Source organism: Zootoca vivipara, chromosome 6, assembly GCF_965207765.1.
Source record: "Zootoca vivipara chromosome 6, rZooViv2.hap1.1, whole genome shotgun sequence".
Classification (NCBI taxonomy): Eukaryota; Metazoa; Chordata; class Lepidosauria; order Squamata; family Lacertidae; genus Zootoca; species Zootoca vivipara.
Window position 1 is genome coordinate 14,449,112 of NC_142589.1, and position 18,311 is coordinate 14,467,422.

At 48.9% G+C, this 18,311-nt stretch overlaps 1 protein-coding gene across 17 annotated transcripts in view; it reads left to right on the forward strand.

Moving 5' to 3' along the window:
- Nucleotides 1-18,311, forward strand: part of SAMD11 (sterile alpha motif domain containing 11) — a 153,424-nt gene that overhangs the window by 111,787 nt on the left and 23,326 nt on the right. For all 17 annotated transcript variants that reach the window (XM_060276218.2, XM_035118490.3, XM_035118487.3 and 14 more), the window contains 3 exons: nucleotides 3,240-3,390; nucleotides 14,138-14,253; nucleotides 17,056-17,134. In XM_060276218.2, coding sequence (XP_060132201.2) covers nucleotides 3,240-3,390; nucleotides 14,138-14,253; nucleotides 17,056-17,134 — 346 coding nt within the window. The remainder of the gene's footprint in view (nucleotides 1-3,239; nucleotides 3,391-14,137; nucleotides 14,254-17,055; nucleotides 17,135-18,311) is intronic.

An 18,311-nucleotide genomic window follows, 5' to 3' on the forward strand; every position in this document is an offset into this window, starting at 1 on the left:
TCCACCAACACTTGAACATAATGGTGGCTGGTGCCCCATTTCCTCTAATGGACCAGCCTCCACTGAGCCAAACCTCCATCACTTGAGACCTGGGGGTTCCTGGCATTGAGGCAGCATGGTAAGAAATGACCGTGCTTGGCATTTATGCACGGCCTCAAGTGTGTTCAGGCTTGTTTCACATACCACTGTCTTGGGAATCTTTGTAGCACAGGTAGGACGGTGGTGGTATTAAACCCCCCCCTCCCCACAATTGCAGAGGCCGAAATAAAAGTGGAGTGGGAAAACTTGTTGCCGACTTGAGCAGTGGTCAGGGATGATGGGAGTTGAGAGTCCCAACAATATATGGAGCGCTACAGGTTCTCCATCCCTGGACTAAAGGCTCCTGGGAACTGGGGAAACAGAAAGGAGGCTGCCTGCCATGTCTCTGCATGAGTGGCTGCTCTGGAGTTTAAGCCATAGCCCTTCTCCATTGTTTCTCCCAAGCCACTGGTATTCAGTGGCCTCCTGCCTCTAAATGTGAATGTTCGATTTATCCTTCATTGCCAATGGCTGTGAACTGGGTCAGTTTCCCCTTTTAAAGCCATCGTGGCTGGCGGCCATTGCTGCACCTTGTGGCAGTGTGTTCTATAAAGTTAACTGTGACTGTTCACTTCCTGAGTTGACGCTCAGTCTCCCTTAGCCACAATGCCAAACTAAGCTCCCGGCAAGCAGATGATGATAAGGCTTACAGCTTTTTAAAAGATTACAGTTTAAAAAAATAAGTGGATGCGTCCCAGAAGGCAACTCCACCTGGGTCTGGGTGCTTGAGTGCCCATCCAGGTGTAAAGGAAAAAAACCCAGGGGGGAAAGCAGGTGTCCTGTCCCTCCAGGTTGGACATTTCCTACCATGCTCACTTGATGCAAGAAGCCAACCGGGTGGAATTCACAGCATGTACACCAGTCCCTCAACGATGGCTCTCAACTTTATGATCTGGCAGGGAAACCCTGGTGGAACACACATTTGGGTTGTAGGACCTGTGTTGTCAAAACAACTGTTCTAGCTCCAGCCTATCTTCCCAGTGTAGAATGAGGATTGCAGTCTTCCTACAAAGCTCAGCAGAAGCCTTTGAGGGGAGGAACCTCTCCAGAGCAACAAAGTGACTTGTTCTTTTCTCTGCCAAGCAGACACCCTCATCCTGGGTTTAGTTTAGTTGCACAATTTGCTCTCGGGTTTTAAAGCCCCCCCACCCTTTAGGCAGGAAACTTTTGACTGCTCCTATTTCAGCCAATAGGGACCCAGGTGGCGCTGTGGTTAAACCACAGAGCCTAGAGCTTGCTGATCAGAAGGTCGGCGGTTCGAATCCCTGTGACGGGGTGAGCTCCCGTTGCTTGGTCCCAGCTCCTGCCAACCTAGCAGTTCGAAAGCACGTCAAAATGCAAGTAGATAAATAGGAACCGCTACAGCGGGAAGGTAAACGGCGTTTCCATGTGCTGCTCTGGTTTGCCAGAAGCGGCTTTGTCATGCTGGCCACATGACCTGGAAGCTATACGCCGGCTCTCTCGGCCAATAATGCGAGATGAGCGCGCAACCCCAGAGTCGGTCACGACTGGACCTAATGGTCAGGGGTCCCTTTACCTTTACCTATTTCAGCCAATAGGCAACAGCTGGATTGCTCTGGCTGAAGATTTCCCCCCACTCCTGCTTCTCTCCCTACACCTGAGTGTTGAAGGGAAGGATTCTCTTCACTGTTGTCCACTAATTCTCTCTTAAGAGCTAATCCCCTTTAACGCTCTGAAGGAGCCTGATTCCCATTAGGGCTCTTGAAAGAGAGCACTGGAGACGCAGAGTTTCTTGTGGGGGAGGGGAGGGGGGTCACAGCAACTAGGGAGACAGAAGGGTGTAGAATGGAGAACTGGCCAAGAAGGAGCCATAGGGAATTGGGGAGAGGATGGTGCAAGAATTTCTGCAAGGGTCCCCTAGCTTTACAAGGTAAATGGAAGTAAGAGGGTCAGAGGATTTATTTATTTATTTATTTATTTAATTTGCCTATAGCAGGATAGGTTGGTACGGTAGTAGCGTGGCCGTGGTGTGAGTGGCTGGGCTGTGCCTTGGGGCATCTTCTGCCTTGTAGCACTCCATGATGGGTGCTTTTCATGATCTGGGATGGAGTGGAGGCTTTAGGGTACTGGCTGCCTTCCCCGGGGCTAGGGGGTGATGCTGTGTTCATTTCTATTTTCTTCCGCCTCCATCACCTTCTGTTTAATCTCTCAGCAGCTGCAGATGTTAGAGATTTGCAGGGCTTTCCCCCCCCCCTTCCCCTGTCGTGCCAGGAAGGAAGAGGGGAGGAAAAGAACAAAACTTGAGAGGCAGTCCAAGCACATGAGGCGCTTTTGGGTGGGGTGGGGGTTTGTTTTCCATGAGTGCAGAAACAGCTTGTTTGGTGGCAAAGTGAATGCTGCAGGGGGGTGGGGGGTGGAACCCAACAGCACTTGTCAAATGGGCGGGGGGGGGGGAGGGAGGAGAGCCCGTTGCAATAGGTGCTGGGGCTCAAAGCTGGCCTGGCAGCTGCTTCCTATCTGCAGGTGCTTGTCCCTGCTTCCAGATTTGAAGGCAGCCTAATTGCAAAGAGCCATAGAACTCAGTGTTGGAGCATCTGCTTTGCATGCAGAAGGGCACCAGGTTCAGTCCTCGGCATCACGTTTCCTGCTTGGCAGGGGGTTGGACTTGGATGGCCCTTGTGGTCTCTTCCAGCTCTATGAGTCTATGATCTCAGTGCGACAGGCCGAAGCCTGTGGAACTTCCTCCTGACTGAGATTAGGCAGGCACCCTCCTGGCTCAGCCACAGGCACATTAGAAAGATTTCCTTATTCCAGCAGGCATTTTAAGGTCTCTATTTGGTCGAAGGAGCTATTTTCCCCCTGTATGGTTTTATTTTTACGTACACCATTTAGACATGCAAATGGCCAAGCAGATATATAACTGCCATATAATAAATAGCCAGACTGAACCCATCCGAAACCCCGGAGAGCTGCTGCCAATCAGTGCAGACAAAACTAAGCTAGATGTACCAATGGTCTTGGCTAGGTGAAAGGCAGCCTCCCATGCAACTAGTTAGCGGCGAACAGAAAGTACTTTGCGTATGTTCAGAGACTCTTCATCACATGCCAGGAAGCAGTGAAGCCAGTTCACATCCAGGCAGGGGTGGGGTCCCCATCTAGCACACCAGCTTACTTAGGGTTTTCTCACCCTCCCTCCACAGATCTCCTCCGGGCACGGCAAGAAGTGGCAGCTGCCGCCGCAGTGCGCAACCCCAGCACCATGGAAGCGCATCTCCCTTCTGCCAGCAACTCATCCAGCCAGCGGAGGAAGCAGGGGCTCCCTCAGCACCGAGATTCACACTTCACCGAGAGGTACATTGCAACCTTTATGGGGCCTGTGTCTCTTCACCACCCATCTACCCACTTCCTTTTCTGGCTCATGGCACATGCTCACCCAGTTGAAATTTGTTTTGGCATGCTGGCAGTTGAACTACTTGAGGGTGTAAGTAGCACATGCAGGGTATGGATCATTGGTAGAGTGGAATGGGAATCGAGGGCTGGTGTGAATCCTGACAGCGGACTAGGACCCAATTTGCTCATTTGTTTGTTTGTTTGTTTTAAGCATGTTTACCCCACTCTCTGGTTGATCCCCCCAAAAAAGGTTCCTAGGCAGTGGCCCACAGCAATCAGGAGTAATTTGGCAGTCTGAAAAGTCACAACACAGAAGGGGGGGGGGAGGCAACCAAGCTGATCTCTCCTCTAGCAATCGCTTGTTGCTCTTGGAAAGTGCTGGAAGTTAGAGGTACAGCAGAGGCCCTTTGAGGGTCACCGGATGCTTCCTTGCCGTGGAATTTCTCTGGGTTTTCTGTCTAACTTGGCCTAGCATGGTTTGAAACCTGAAGCCGAAGGATGAGAAGACCATAGCTTCACACCTGTTTTGCATGCAGGAGGCCACAGATTCGGTCACTGGCATCTTCAGACAGTGCTGGGAAAGTCTCAGTATTGCCAGCACTGACTGGCAGCAGCTTTCCAGGGACATTCACAGCCTTACTTGGAGATGCCACTGCAGGTTGAACCCTGGGGCCTTCTGCATACACACAGCAGGCGCTCTGGGTGGATCTGGGCAGGCAAAGTTTTTTGGATGGCTGCTTCTTCCAGTGTCCCCCCCCCCCCCCGGGGTGTGGCTGGTGTAGCTTGACTGAAAATGAGGAGGCCTCTGAGAGAGGGGGAGGGAGGGAGGGGGGAGAGGGAGAGAGCGCAGGGGAGGGGGAGAGAGAGATGTACTTTGCCTGACCTGCCCCATTTGTTGTTGTTTAGTCGTTTAGTCGTGTCCAACTCTTCGTGACCCCATGGACCATAGCACGCCAGGCACTCCTGTCTTGCACTGCCTCCCGCAGTTTGGTCAAACTCATGTTCGTAGCTTCGAGAACACTGTCCAACCATCTCGTCCTCTGTCGTCCCCTTCTCCTAGTGCCCTCCATCTTTCCCAACATCAGGGTCTTTTCCAAGGATTCTTCTCTTCTCATGAGGTGGCCAAAGTATTGGAGCCTCAGCTTCACGATCTGTCCTTCCAGGGAGCACTCAGGGCTGATTTCCTTAAGAATGGATAGGTTTGATCTTCTAGCAGTCCATGGGACTCTCAAGAGTCTCCTCCAGCACCATAATTCAAAGGCATCAATTCTTCGACGATCAGCCTTCTTTATGGTCCAGCTCTCACTTCCATACATCACTACTGGGAAAACCATAGCTTTAACTATACGGACCTTTGTCGGCAAAGTGATGTCTCTGCTTTTTAAGATGCTGTCTAGGTTTGTCATTGCTTTTCTCCCAAGAAGCAGGCGTCTTTTAATTTCGTGACTGCTGTCACCATCTGCAGTGATCAAGGAGCCCAAGAAAGTAAAATCTCTCACTGCCTCCATTTCTTCCCCTTCTATTTGCCAGGAGGTGATGGGACCAGTGGCCATGATCTTGGTTTTTTTGATGTTGAGCTTCAGATAACCACCCCCAAAGCAGGCAAAACATGCTGGAGACAGATCTGTCAGGAATGTGGATGTAGGGGTTGGTTTCAGCTCTGCCTGTCAGCAAGGAAACCTCACCACCTCTGTGTGGGCTGGAAATCAGCCAAATGATCGGCTGAAAGATCACTTGGGTGGAGGTGGGGGAGGCAGAATGCAAGGAGCATCTGAAATGGGCCCCTCTTGTCCATTTCTATTCCGGTTGTTTGCTTTGCTTCCAGCATCCGGACGGTATTTTGTTTGCATGTGTGCATATTTTCCCCCTCCCTCCAAACCCAAGCGCTGAGCTGCATTTAGGAAGATAGGGAACTGCGTCTCAGTAGCATCAACACTGACTGGCAATGGTTCTCCAGGGTTACAGCGATGTAACGTTCCCAGACCTACCTGGAGAGACCAGGGTTTATATCTGGGACCTCCTTCGTGCAAAGCTGATGCTCTGCCATTGAGCTACGGTCCTTAACACGTAGGAAAATGGAGAGCTGCCTTATATTGAGTCGGCTCAACTGACTGGCAGCAGATCTCTCAGGTTTCAGGCAAGGGTCTCTCTGAGTCCTACCTGGAGGTGCTGGGGTTTCAACCTGAGACTTTCTGCATGCAAAGCAGATGCTCTGCCTCTTCATCCTCCCTTATGACAAAGGAGCATAGGAGATGGACACAATCAGAGCATGGGTCCATCTACCCCAGTAGTCTTGATATTGGAGGGGGCAGATGTGTTTCCCAAATAGCTTTTCATCCAGGTGTTGACCAGCCCCAGGCCTGCTTACCTTCTTCAGCATACCTGCTGCCTTTAGCTGTTTAGGGAAGTTTTTAATGTTTGAAGTTTTATTCTGTATTTAATGTTCTATTGAAAGCCGCCCAGAGTGGCTGGGGAAACCTAGCCAGATGGGCAGGGTATAATTATTATTATTATTAGCCAGATGGGCAGGGTATAAATATTAATATTACTACTACTACTACTACTACTACAACTACTACTACTACAGCATTCAAACCAGACATTGGTGTTGTTTTAATGATCATAATAAATAATAAACTTTTATTTCTATCCCGCCCTCCCCGGCCAAAGTCTGGCTCTAACATCAGATACCACTATTCCCTCCTGTTCTGTGTGGCCAAAAAGCTTGCTTCACGGCTTTGATTTGGGGGCAGTGGGGAGGCACGTTGGAGACATAGTATATATGCCCTAGCTATAAAACACTTTGCCCCTCCCCCCCCAAAAAAAATCATGGGAACTGTAGTTTGCTAACGCAGTGAGAATGGTAGCTCCGTGAGAAGCAAACTACAGTTCCCATGGTTCTTTTTGGGGGTGGGGTGTGTGCTTTAACTTTATGGTGTGTACGCAGCCACTGAATTGAGATGTTTAAAGGGTTAATTTTTCCTCCTTCTCCCGCCCCGCCTTTTGGCAGGGCCCTTTATTTTTATTTTTTTAGTCAACAAGGTCAATCAAAGCTCCTTTTGTGTATGCCTGGACTCCCCCAAAGGGCGTGGGTGTTTGAAACTGCAGGTAGACAGAGAATTGGGGGGGGGGGTAATAGCAGTGGTTGGATGACTGGGAGGGGGGGTAAACAGAGTAGGGAGATCGGGAGGGGCAAGGCCCGCCCCCCCTCCCCCAAGACTCTGGCTTGGAACAAAACTGCAGGTAGATTTATGGTCTCTGCCTTTCCCAGGAGTCAGGCAATAATGCATGTCGTGATGGGGGGGGCACAGAACGTGGGGGGTGGAATGGAAGCGTCTTGGCATGGTGCTAAAATTCCATTTCAGCTTCCTGTCGAGAACCCGCAGGGATTAGGTCAGTTCACGGATGCAGCAGCGGCAAGAATAATTAGCCACTGAAGAATTCAGCCATTAGCTGGAGGCAGAGAGGGAGGAGGGAGGGAAGAAGAGGCCTGGCAGTGACTTGGGCTTCTTTTACGAAGGTGGCACTGCAGAAAAGAGGGGGGTAACCAGGGTATTTCTCCCCCCCCCAATGCTAGGGCTGGAGAAGCGGGTGGGTGGGGTGGGGAGTAAGGCAGTCAATCACAAGTACAAAGAGCTGCCTTCAGTTGAGTCCTACTCTGAGGAACTCAAGTTAGTCACGTTGATTTTAGTGGGTCTGCTCAGAGTAGGACTTAGTTGGATGCAAGTACAGCTGGGTATTGGATGCTCCTAATAACCACAGGAAGCTGCCTTCACTCTTCTAGAACTCCACCATTCAGCCAGCCCAGCTTACGGCACCTGCAGCTACCAGGCCCCTTCAGTCTGCAACTCTCTGTTCTCATCAAAGGCCATCTTTTCACAGCTCTTGTCAATAGAGACTGAACTGGGTGCTGGCTTTCTAAACGAATGCAAAATAAATGCGGAAGGGCTATGGAGCCATCTGCAGTATATGCGAACCCAGGTTCAGTCCCCAGCATGTTCAGGTAGGGCTAGGAACTTTCCCTGCCTGACACCCCAGAAAGCTTCTGCCAGCCAGTGCAGACAGTACTGAGCTGGATGGTCCAGTGGTCTGACTCTGCATAAGGCGGCTTCTGGTTCGGCTCTGTTGGAAGTGCCCCATCTAATGTGGGGAGCACAGTCTCAGCCCCATCGCACCCATCCTTGTTACAACAAATCAGAATTAAAATTAGTTAAAACAAATAACAGTCACAGGAGTCGGGTGGGTCCTGAAAACATGCACCGCAGATGTGAGAGGCCAGGGTAAAGAGGTGCATGTACACACATTGGAAACAATTTAATGGAGGTGCAAGACAATATAATGAAGGTGCCAAACGCACCTCTGGGCAGAGGGGATTCCACAGCTTAGGGCTACCACAGAGAACATCCTCTCCCAAACCACTACAACCCCTGAACTTCTGAGGTCAGTGGAACCACCAAGAGACCCTCCTCTCTTGACCCCCAAAAGACCTGTGCAATCTTTCAACTATTTGGGGCCTCAGTCGTAAAAGACTTCAAACGCTAGCATGGTCCCAGAAACAAACTGGCAGACCATTTTTGAGAAGCAGGGTACAGCCTCGCAGTGGCTCTTTACCCTGTCTGTCTGTCTGTCTGTCTGTCTGTCTGTCTGTCTGTCTGCAAGCACATCCTAGAATTCAGCCCTCTCCAACTGCCCTCTTTGTTAAAAGGTAGCCCTTAAGCTTGCTGGGAGCTTGTGATTGGGGAAGAGGAGAGGGGGTTAAAAAATGCAATACACCGGGTTTTTAACGGTATAATGTGTAACCCCGTAATGACTTAAAGTATTGATTATTTGAAGGCCATTAGCGCTTATTGTTAAAGAAAAGTCAATACTTTTAAAGCCTCGTGAACCATTTGTCTCCTCTTAAAGGACATATCAAATTTAGCAACATGCAGTTAAAATTGCCTAATACCTTTGCATGCCAGCCGCTGACTAGGGTGTGTGTGTGTTGTGTGCGTGCACACACACACACACACAATCATTACAAATGCTGATTTGTTTTCTCAATGCTAGTTTGTCATATGTCATTGGGTGTGTGCCCAAAACCCTACCCATTTGCCCTGTATTGATGGGTAAATGCCCCCTTGGTTTTGCGATCATACAAATTACTACACCAGTGGTGTTCTCTTGTGTCCTTTTAATTCTTCAAAAACCTGTGCAGCCAGGGAAGGGAGGGAGGGGGAAACCCACAACAGCAACAAACCACAGCATAACTTTCTCCAGCCCCATGGCAACAGCTCCCCTCCCTCTTATCTTGCTGGCAATCACACCAAGCCCCAGAGTCACAGCCAATCAATGTGCCCTCAAAGAGACAGAAAAACAGGCTCTGCCGTAAATAGAGTCTGGAGCCAAAAAGTTCACACAAGAGAAGAGTCAAGACTCTGCCTTGCACAGAAGAGGGGAGTGAAGAATAATCCTAGCCAGAGCACCAACATCACTCTGACCCACTTCCTTTGGAATTACATTAAGTGTAGTCAAGCTGACCTTTGATTTTATATCGGGGTGTGTGTGTGTCCATTATTTATTTAGTACCGGTATTTATTTATAAGGTTTCTTACCTGCCCCCTCACCACAAAATCCCAGGGCAGGTTACAACAATAGAATCTGCAACTATGAGAACAGATTAAATCATTGCAGTTCAGAAGAGATGTACAACACTTCCACATGGAAAAGAACAGTATAAATTGAGCAAAAGAAGCGGGTCTGGCAGAACAAAAACACCATAACCGCCAAAGGCCAGGGTAAAGAGGTGTGTAGTCAGCACATGTGTACAATTTTGGAGCTGGCATTCCCTGCACTTCCGCAGGTGGCGGAACCACAAATAAGCCCCCCTCCCCCGTCGTTTATGGCACTCAAGAGGGTCGCTAAGAAAGGGGACAATCTGTCATGTAGTAGGGCTCCAGATGCATGAGTGCCTTGAATTGGGTGTTGGGTTTCTATTCCTCTCACTGTGCAGGCCACATGCCTGTGTTATGCATTCCAGCAAAGATTGTTGGAATCACAGGAGCGGATGTTTGCTGTATTCTGTTTCCGTTTTGTTTTTCTTCTTCAGACTTCTCTCAGCGAGAGGAGACATGTTTTTCTTTTGTCCTGACTTACACTTAATAATGTAGCTTTTAGTACACAACCTCAGCCTGGCTCCGGCTGCATTTTATCTCTGCTGGACTCTGAATATGTGCTCAGTGTCTCCAAGACATGAGTCGTAATAAATCGCCGGGAAGGGCTGTCGGAACTCCCTAGAGCTGCACGCTGAACGCTGATGGGAGAGACGGGCTGGATCGTTCCTGCATTGTGCCTGTGGATCGTTCCTGCCCCTAGCTGACCCGACAATGGGCCTGGAAATGCAGCTGATTTAAAGCAGAGATTGTATGAGTTCCAGCCAGTAACCTGGTCATTGCATTTTGGACCAGTTGGAAGTTTCTGAGTCTTTTTCAAGGGCAGCCCCACGTAGAGCACATTGCAGTAGTCTAGCCTGGAGGTTACCATGGCTAAGTTATCTCTATCCAGAAGGGGGCATAGCTGGTGACTATCATTGCTACAGCCAATTCTAGTGACCTTCAATTTTTCCACCTCTGCCCATTTCCCCAGTTTCTAAGGGAGTTGTTGTTTCAGCAGTGAAGCTGCTCAGAATGAAAACTTAGATGGAAGTGCAGGCACCACCCCAAATAGGGTTTGGAAATATTTCTGTCTGAAACAGGAGAGCCACTGCCAGTCAGTGTTGACAGTGCATGCATGGCTCAGAACGTCCCTTGCCTTAAATAAACCCTGGATAGCTGCTGCAAATCAGTGCAAACAGTCCTGGGTTAGGTGGACCAATTGATCTGACTCAGTGGAAGGCAGATTCTCATGTCTTAATGGGAAAGCTCAGGGGTAGGGCACCTGCTTTGCATGCAGAAGGTTCCAGGTTCAATCCCTGGCATGGAACCATGGCTAGAACCCTAGAGACCCACTTCCTGCCAGTGTAGTCAATACTGAGCTAGGCGGAACCAGTGGAGCCTCTGACTCTGTCTAAGGCAGCTCCCTGCGATCCTCTGATACGGGAGGCGAGGTGTTTCATTGGCAAACGGTAGTGTGGGAGGAGTCCAATGGAACCAGAAGACTGGCCTAACAGAAGTGGAGGCTTGTTCCTGGCAGAAGGTGCACTTGGCAAAGAGGCACACAGATGGGGATGGGAAAGGGGGAGATGGAGTCAAGGTGAGCAGCAGGCCCTTGCCGGATGTGCCTATCTCTGCGAGACACACGCACACACACACTTGATGCCAGTGTTTACGGGAGGGCAGCGATGGGTAGGGTGGGAGAGGATGTGCCTGCTTGGCCACAAAACGGTTAAGCGCCACTTGATTTCCCAAATTGCTTCTTATAAAACAAGCAGCACGTCTGCCAGGCTCTCGTCTCCCCATGATTACAGCTAATTACGATTGAGCGGACGCGCCTCTCGGCCCCCGCCAGGCCGCTTTAATTGTCCGTTATTCATCCGCTCCGCTGTCCGGAGTGGCAGTGCACTTGGCAGCCCGGCGACCGAGGGCCCCGGCTAATTGTGAGGCCTCGGGGATTAGGGCAGGTGATTACACACTTCATGGTGTAATTACATAAGCATCGCTTGGCTGCTGCCCCGGCGCTGAGCCCCGAAGGTCATGCGCCGCGTTACCTGAGATTAATTGGCGCTGCCACTGAAGTGCGAGGCGCTGGCGGAGCCGTTATACGATTAGCATTAACATTTCAACAGCGACGGATCGATCCGTGGCTCTCTTCCAGACACCGGGAGCTGTGCAATTAGTTTAGAGGAGAGCTCAGGAGGGAGGGAAGGAGAGAAAAGCTGAAAGCTAGGCGTTGGGGGGGGCAAGCAAGAAGGGGGGACGGGGAGGGATGGACAGGAGGGGAGCGAGCGGGACGAGACAGACTGGAAGCCGGGGGAGAGGGACAGATGGGGAGACAACAAGGGGATGGAGACCTGGGTCTTGGAAGGGGAGAATGTCAATCCACTCAGTTATATCTCTCTTTGTGTGCATCTACCCACACATAGTATTTGTGTAGTCTCATTAGAAGGAAAAATTCTCCCCTTCTGTTTTTATCTCACTTGGTCTCTGAATGTGTGTTGACTGGTGTGTGTGTTTATAAATGGTCTTGTGAGATGAGATTTTACTCCATTTAGTAGTCTCCCCCTTGTTTAGTATGGGTAGGGGGTTAGTTTTCCTCCTGACTGACAGTGGGTGAGTCTGTGCATTTTACTTCTTTTCGGTTTCCCCATTCCCCCTCCCCAAAAAAACACAACTTACCTTCATTTTACCCCGTTTGTTCCTTACTTTACAATTTGTTGAATTGAAAAAAAGAACCATGTTGATTCTGTTTTTGAATGTGTTGTTGCTGTTGGAAAACAGATCAGTAAAATTTGGAGAAGTGCATATTTTGAAGAATAGGCAGGCTTCAGTTTAGGAACTGCTTGGCATGAGAAATCTCAGCCTCAAGGGCCAAATTTGGCACTCAAGGATCTTCCCCAGGCAACTCCCTGCTGCTGCTCACCCTCCTCAGGGACTTTTGCATGGCTGGGTTTTTCATTGAACTGCAGTACAGTAATGTCTCTTGATTTCCTGGTTGGAACATGGAGAGATGTCTGTTTCTGTAAACTTCTGACTTTTGTACGGCTGTGCAAACACAAAAATTACACCTGTTGCTCTGCCCACTTTTCCCTCTGGCCCCACCCACCTCTGACATGTGGCCCCTGGGTTTCCTACAAGAGAGTGTACAGCACTGCAGCTTCAATCACTAGAATCCACCCCCCCCCCAAGTACATTATTTGGTGTTGAGAAATGTCCATAAGCTACTAATGATTGAAGAGAGAGCCTGTGCTACTTTTGTGTAATGAGCCGGTGCTGGTTTGGAAGGGTGGGGGGGACAAGCAGGGTATGGCTCTGGACCCATGCTCATCTCCTGGGGGAAGGAAACACATTTCATGCTTGCTGGCTCCTTGTCATCTTTCAAGCAAATTTTGCCCTTTTAAAAATAAATGTCTGTTCCCAGTTGAGAAAAACCCAACATTCCGAAATCGCTGTGGCTTCCCGGCCTTATTAGCCAAAAGATTGTTAGCCATAGATGTTTTGTCCAGTGGGGAGTTTAGCTGGTTACACTGGCATTAGCCATGAGAATGTAACTGGAACCTTCCATCCTGTTCTCACAGTGGCCAACCAGGTGCCTCAAACAGGACCTGAGCTCAAGAACAGCTCTCCCCGCTTGTGATTCACAGCAACTGGTATTCAGGGTAGATTACCTCCAGCTGTGGAGGCGGGACATAGCCATTGCAGCAAGTCAAATGGTTCCCTTGAGTGTGCTCTGAAAGCCCATGCGTGGAAGGAAGCCAAGTGGAGCTGCCTGATCTTTTTTGCCGGGATGGGAATCCTGTGGCCCTCCAGATGCTGTTGAACGCCAGCTCCCATCAGCTCCAGCCAGCATGTCCAGGGATGATGGGAGCAGTCGGCTCCCCATCCTTGCTTAATGCTGTCTGGATGGGAGACTGTGCAATGCCACTATGAACTGTTCCAGCAAACACCTGAGAATACAATACATGGAACAAATGCATGGCAGTTGAGGGGATTGTTTGGGCCATTGGGAGAAGAGTATTGAGCTCCCTGAGTATTTGGACCAGTAATAGAATGTCTCCTAGTCAAGACTGGTCCAAACAATATACCAAGGGAGCTTAATTCACCTTATGGGTGTTTTACAACAGGTACAGTGAGATCCCTGGCCCCTGTTCAGCTCTCGGCCCACCAGGGGGTCCAGTTTGGCCTGTGAGGTAATTCCCTCCCCCTTACCATACCTGCCAATCAATCAGTCAGTCAGCTGACATCAGCTGGAGGGCAGGGTTCATTCCTGCTGGGTGTTGCTTCACCACTGTGTTCATCGCAGAGAACACGCAAGCAAAGCAGACCTTCTCCCAACCACCACCCTGTGGGTCACATTTGACAGGTGAGTGGGACCTCCCAACCTATCAGTCAAATGACATTATACTGGTATTGGATGATTGGCAGGTGGGTGTCTCCGCCCACCTGTCAAAGTTAGAGGAGCAGAACGATGAGATGTAGGCCACTGGGCCAAAATAGGTTCCCCACTCCTGCTTTACAAGAAGGGTGAGAAATTTAAACTCCACTTTGTATGTTCATATGTTTGTCCCCGCCTCTCCTGGTTAAGCTCACCAGTTCACTGTGGGTTGCTTAGCATGCCCCTGTGTTTCTGTGCTTAGCCAGGAGCATGTCAAAACTGTGTAGCTTCTACAGACTTGGTCAAGGCCACATCCACACCCTACATTCAAAGCACAACCATGCCACATTGAAAAGTCATGGCTACTTCCGCCAAAGAATTCTGGGAGTTGTAGTTTGTTAAGGGTGCTGAGAGTTGTGAGGAGACTCCTGTTCTTCTCACAAAGCTAAAATTCTCATAATGGTTAAACAGTAGTTGAAGAGACAATCCCTCTTCCCAGGGAACTCTTAAGACTGTGAAGGGACGAGGGACCTCCTCATAACTCTCACCACCCTTAACAAACTACAGATCCTCCCAGGATCCTTTGAGAGAAGCCATAGCTGTTTAAAGTGATGGTGTGGATGCGGCCCAACACTCCCCCCTCCTCACACACAAGTAAAGTGCTTAACATCCCTCTGCTTTGTGTTGTTTTTCCCTTTAGGGAGATGTCCCATCCACCCCCTCTTCTGTCGCCTCAGAACGCTCCTCACATTGCATTAGGCCCGCACTTGAGACCCCCCTTTTTAGGGGTACCTTCAGCCTTGTGTCAGACGCCAGGTGAGTGTTCCTGTCTGTGCTGAGGTTTATGCCATGCAGCAAAATGTTCAAGGAGAGAGGGAGGTATGCGGTTTTGTATCCCAACTAAGCTTTAACTCAAGATGGACCTTTTCTCTTAAAAAAAAAAAAGTCCTCGTGAAAATTTGTCAGCATTTTTGTGTGCAACTCTGCTAATTATATACGCATTCTTTGTATGTGCTTTTGTCTAGCACACACATTTTTGTCTCTATATATTTTCGCTAATATATTCATTTTCATTCAAACGTCCCCTTATGTGCCTTTGTGTATATTACTTGTCTGGAGAACTGCATTGCAAAAATTCAGAGAAGTACGGATTTCGAAGCACAGCTGCCTGTGTGTTGTTTTTGGAATTGTGAATTAAGTAGTTTCCAATTTTCCCCTCTGTCATCCTTCATAGTCAGAAGGCATAGTGCAGAGGTGGAGTGCATGCTTTTGAATGCAAACAATCCAAGGTGCTAGCCCCTTGCATCCCCAACAGGAGCAGGGATGAGAAAGGCTAAGGAACAGGACTGAATCGTCAAAAGGCTGGATTTGAGTGCAGTGGGCCAGGAGTGTGGAGAGATCAAAGATCTGTTACTATTTCTGCTGCAGGGTCTCTGTCCCTAGCATCTTAGCACATCCAGTCAGCATGAAAAGGAGAGCTTTTTAGCCACCGAGAAGAAGTCTTCTAATCCTTTGTGCTGATTTGGAGCCAGTCAGAGTGAAAGGAGCTGAGTAAGCCGGTGAAGATTGGCTCCTAGGGGCATTCTGGAGAAGGCACGTCGGAAGAACACCAGGGAATTATTGTTCAATATGCTTCAAAGTAGGGTTTCCCAGATTTGGGTCTTTAGCTGTTTTTGGAATACAATTACAATGGTGCCTCGACTTACGAATTTAATCCGTTCCGAAGGCACCTTCGTGGGTCGAAAAATTCGTTAGTCGAAAAGCGCCATTGGAAATGTGATTTCCCATAGGAATGCATTGGAAACGGAAAAATTCGTAAGTCGAAGCAACACCATCTAAAAATTCGTAAGTCAAAAAAACCCTATCTAAAACCACCGCGGTTTCCGGTTCCGGTTTCCGCCTGCAGGAATGGCGGACCTGTTTTCCATCTCTCTGGCCTTCGTAAGGAATTTGGCGGTTGCTAGGGGAGTAAATGGCAACCCCCTACCCTCTCCGGGGGTTACGGAGAGGGGCCGCTGGCCCGCGATGCCCCCAGACCCACTCCGACTGTTTTTGGAGTGGGGGGAGCTTGGGCTGAGCACTTACGAGGGCCAGGACTCCCGGATGCTAATCTGCATGGCGGGGATTTCCATGGTTAAAGAAGATAATTAGGCTTAAATCTATGGACATACTTCAGAAGGAGGGGAAGAAGCGCTGTTTACTGCTGAGAAATTTATGCTGCTGAAAGGAGAGGAGTCAAAGATTGTACTGCATCTGGAAGAAGGATTGATGGGGACGGAGCGATAAGGGAAGGGAGTTTTTATTTTATTTTTCCTTCATATTGTTGCCTCGTACCTTCCCGGACGCGATGTCCTGGCTTGTTTGGAGTGAAAGAGAAGCAAAAGACTGTGTGAGTTGAACTTTATAACTGTTGTTACTCCACTTGAGTGGAGTTGTCGATGAGAAAAGCCTCCCCCTAGTCGGGCGGAAGGAGTTCTGGACGCGCTCGGAGGATTTATGAGTTGTGACGCACTTTAAATTGGAGCAGCGACCTGAAGTTAAGTTCAGCTATAGGGCAAGGAGATCCATTAATTTACCAAGAGTTTATGGTTTGATGTTTGGGTCTCCTGCCTGAAAAAGCTGTAAATTCTATAATGATCGTGAATCTTCATGGCTATGAGAGAAAGCGAAAGTGATTTGAGCTTTTTGAGATGGCGCTGCTTCGGGCTGCTTCGACGCAACAAGGAGCTCCATTAAGAAGATTTATGGGGAGGCTGGACTGATTAACTCACACAGGAGAAAGAACATCTGTGAAACTTTGTTTGATATTTATCTCAGCGGCTGGGAAAGTGAAAACATCTATGTGACTGTAAGGGGAAGATCTGGATTATTATGAACTTGGAGGACGATTTGAACTTTAGAAAAAAGACGGCAGTGGACAGTTGCGAGGAATTCCCAATTTCTTGAAGCATGGGAACCCAAATAAAAAATTCTTTAGATGATTTGGCATAACATTCGGTTTGATTGATATATATATGTGTATAATTTGAAATATTGAATGTGATATAATTGGTTTTAATTGGAAAATTAATAAAAATATTTAAAAAAATAAAATAAAACCACCGCGGTTTCCGTTCAGATGTCAAGAAATTCATAGGCCATTTGCCCCATTCGTAAGTCAAAAAATTCGGTTGTCGAGTCATTCGTAAGTCGAGGTACCACTGTAACATAATGAATGCCTGACCTCTGGTCCTGCTAGCTATGGATGATGGGTGTTGTAGTCCAAAAACAAGTGGAGACACAAGTTTGGGAAACTTCTCCAAAGCTAAGCAGTTAGGGACACTGCAAACAAGGGGCTTCAGTTTCAAGGGAAGGGTGAGCAAATTTTATTATGTGAAATGGAATGAGGAAAACGCAGTTCAAGTCACTCCGAAAGAAGTTACAGGAACACTCAGAAAATAATAGATCTAGCCGAAATGTAGCACATGGAGATCAGCATTAGTTGTTGCAATGCATCCCTAATTATTATTATTGATTGACTATCGTGAAGGGATGGTACACGTCTGAATTTAACACTACATCTGAACAACCATGCATTTGTGTTAACCTCCAGGTCTCTTTCCTCCCTCCCTCCCACAGGTTACGGGTTTCTACAGCCAGCCCAAGCGGAGATGTTTGCACGACAACAAGAGATGCTGAGGAAGCAGAACCTTGCCAGGTTAGAAGCACACAGTTGATGGTGACGGGCCCCAGCTCAGTGAGAGAGCATCTTCTCTACATGTAGAAGGTCCTAAGTTTAATCCCTGGTATTTCCAGGTTGGGTCAGGAGAGACTGCTGCCTGGAGAGCTGCTACTAGTCGGTGTAGACAGTACTGAATTAAATGAGCCAATGGCCTGACTTAGGTTTCGGAAGGGAAGGGCTGAAGTGGTAGATCAGCTGTTTTGCATGCAGAAGGGTCCCAGGCTCGAGCCCTGGCAGCTCCATGTATGGCTGAAAAGCACCCCCTTCCTGACACGCAGGAGAGCCACTGCCAGTCAGTGTAGACAGCACTGAAGTAAGTGGACCAAGGACCTGACTCTGTACAAGACAGTTTTTTTTGGGGGGGGGAGGCCCACTCCTTTTCTTCTAGCTCAGGGGTAGGCAACCTAAGGCCCAGGGGCCGGATGCGGCCCAATTCCCTTCTCAATCCGGCCCGCGGACAGTCTGGGAATCAGTGTGTTTTTACATGAGTAGAATGTGTCCTTTTATTTAAAATGCATCTCTGGGTTATTTGTGGGGCATAGGAATTCATTCACCCCCCCCCCCTAATATAGTCTGGCCCACCACATGGTCTGAAGGACAGTGGACTGGCCCACGGCTGAAAAAGTTTGCTGACCCCTGTTCTAGCTAGAGCTGTGGGAGGTGGGGGCCTTGGCCATGAATTCATCCCTGATCTCTCATGCATATCCTTTGAGAAGGAGAGATTAGCTGGTACGCTTCATTGAGCCAAAGAGTTGGAGGCCGTGCCAGACACGTTTATCATCGTTCCCTTCCAAGGGCTCTCTCCTTAAGGGGGAGAGATGGGAGGCTGGGGAATCTCCCTGGGATGTGGGAGTTTTGGAAAGCATTGCAATTTGCCTGGCAGTGCCCCCCCCCCACTTTGTTTCTCCCATGTTAGACCTTTGCAATTGGAAGCAGGGAGAGGGGGAAGCAGAATTGCCTGGGTGATGCAAGGATGTTGGGGTGGAAAAATACTGCCAGAAAGGGAGATGGATAAAACTCTCTTCCAAGGGTTGGTAGGCCCATTGAAAATAATGGATGTGACTCAGTTGGGCCCATTAATTTCAGTGGTTCTGCTCTGAGTACATAGATACACCCAATACGCATTGCTGAACCACTGCTATTTGTTTTGTCT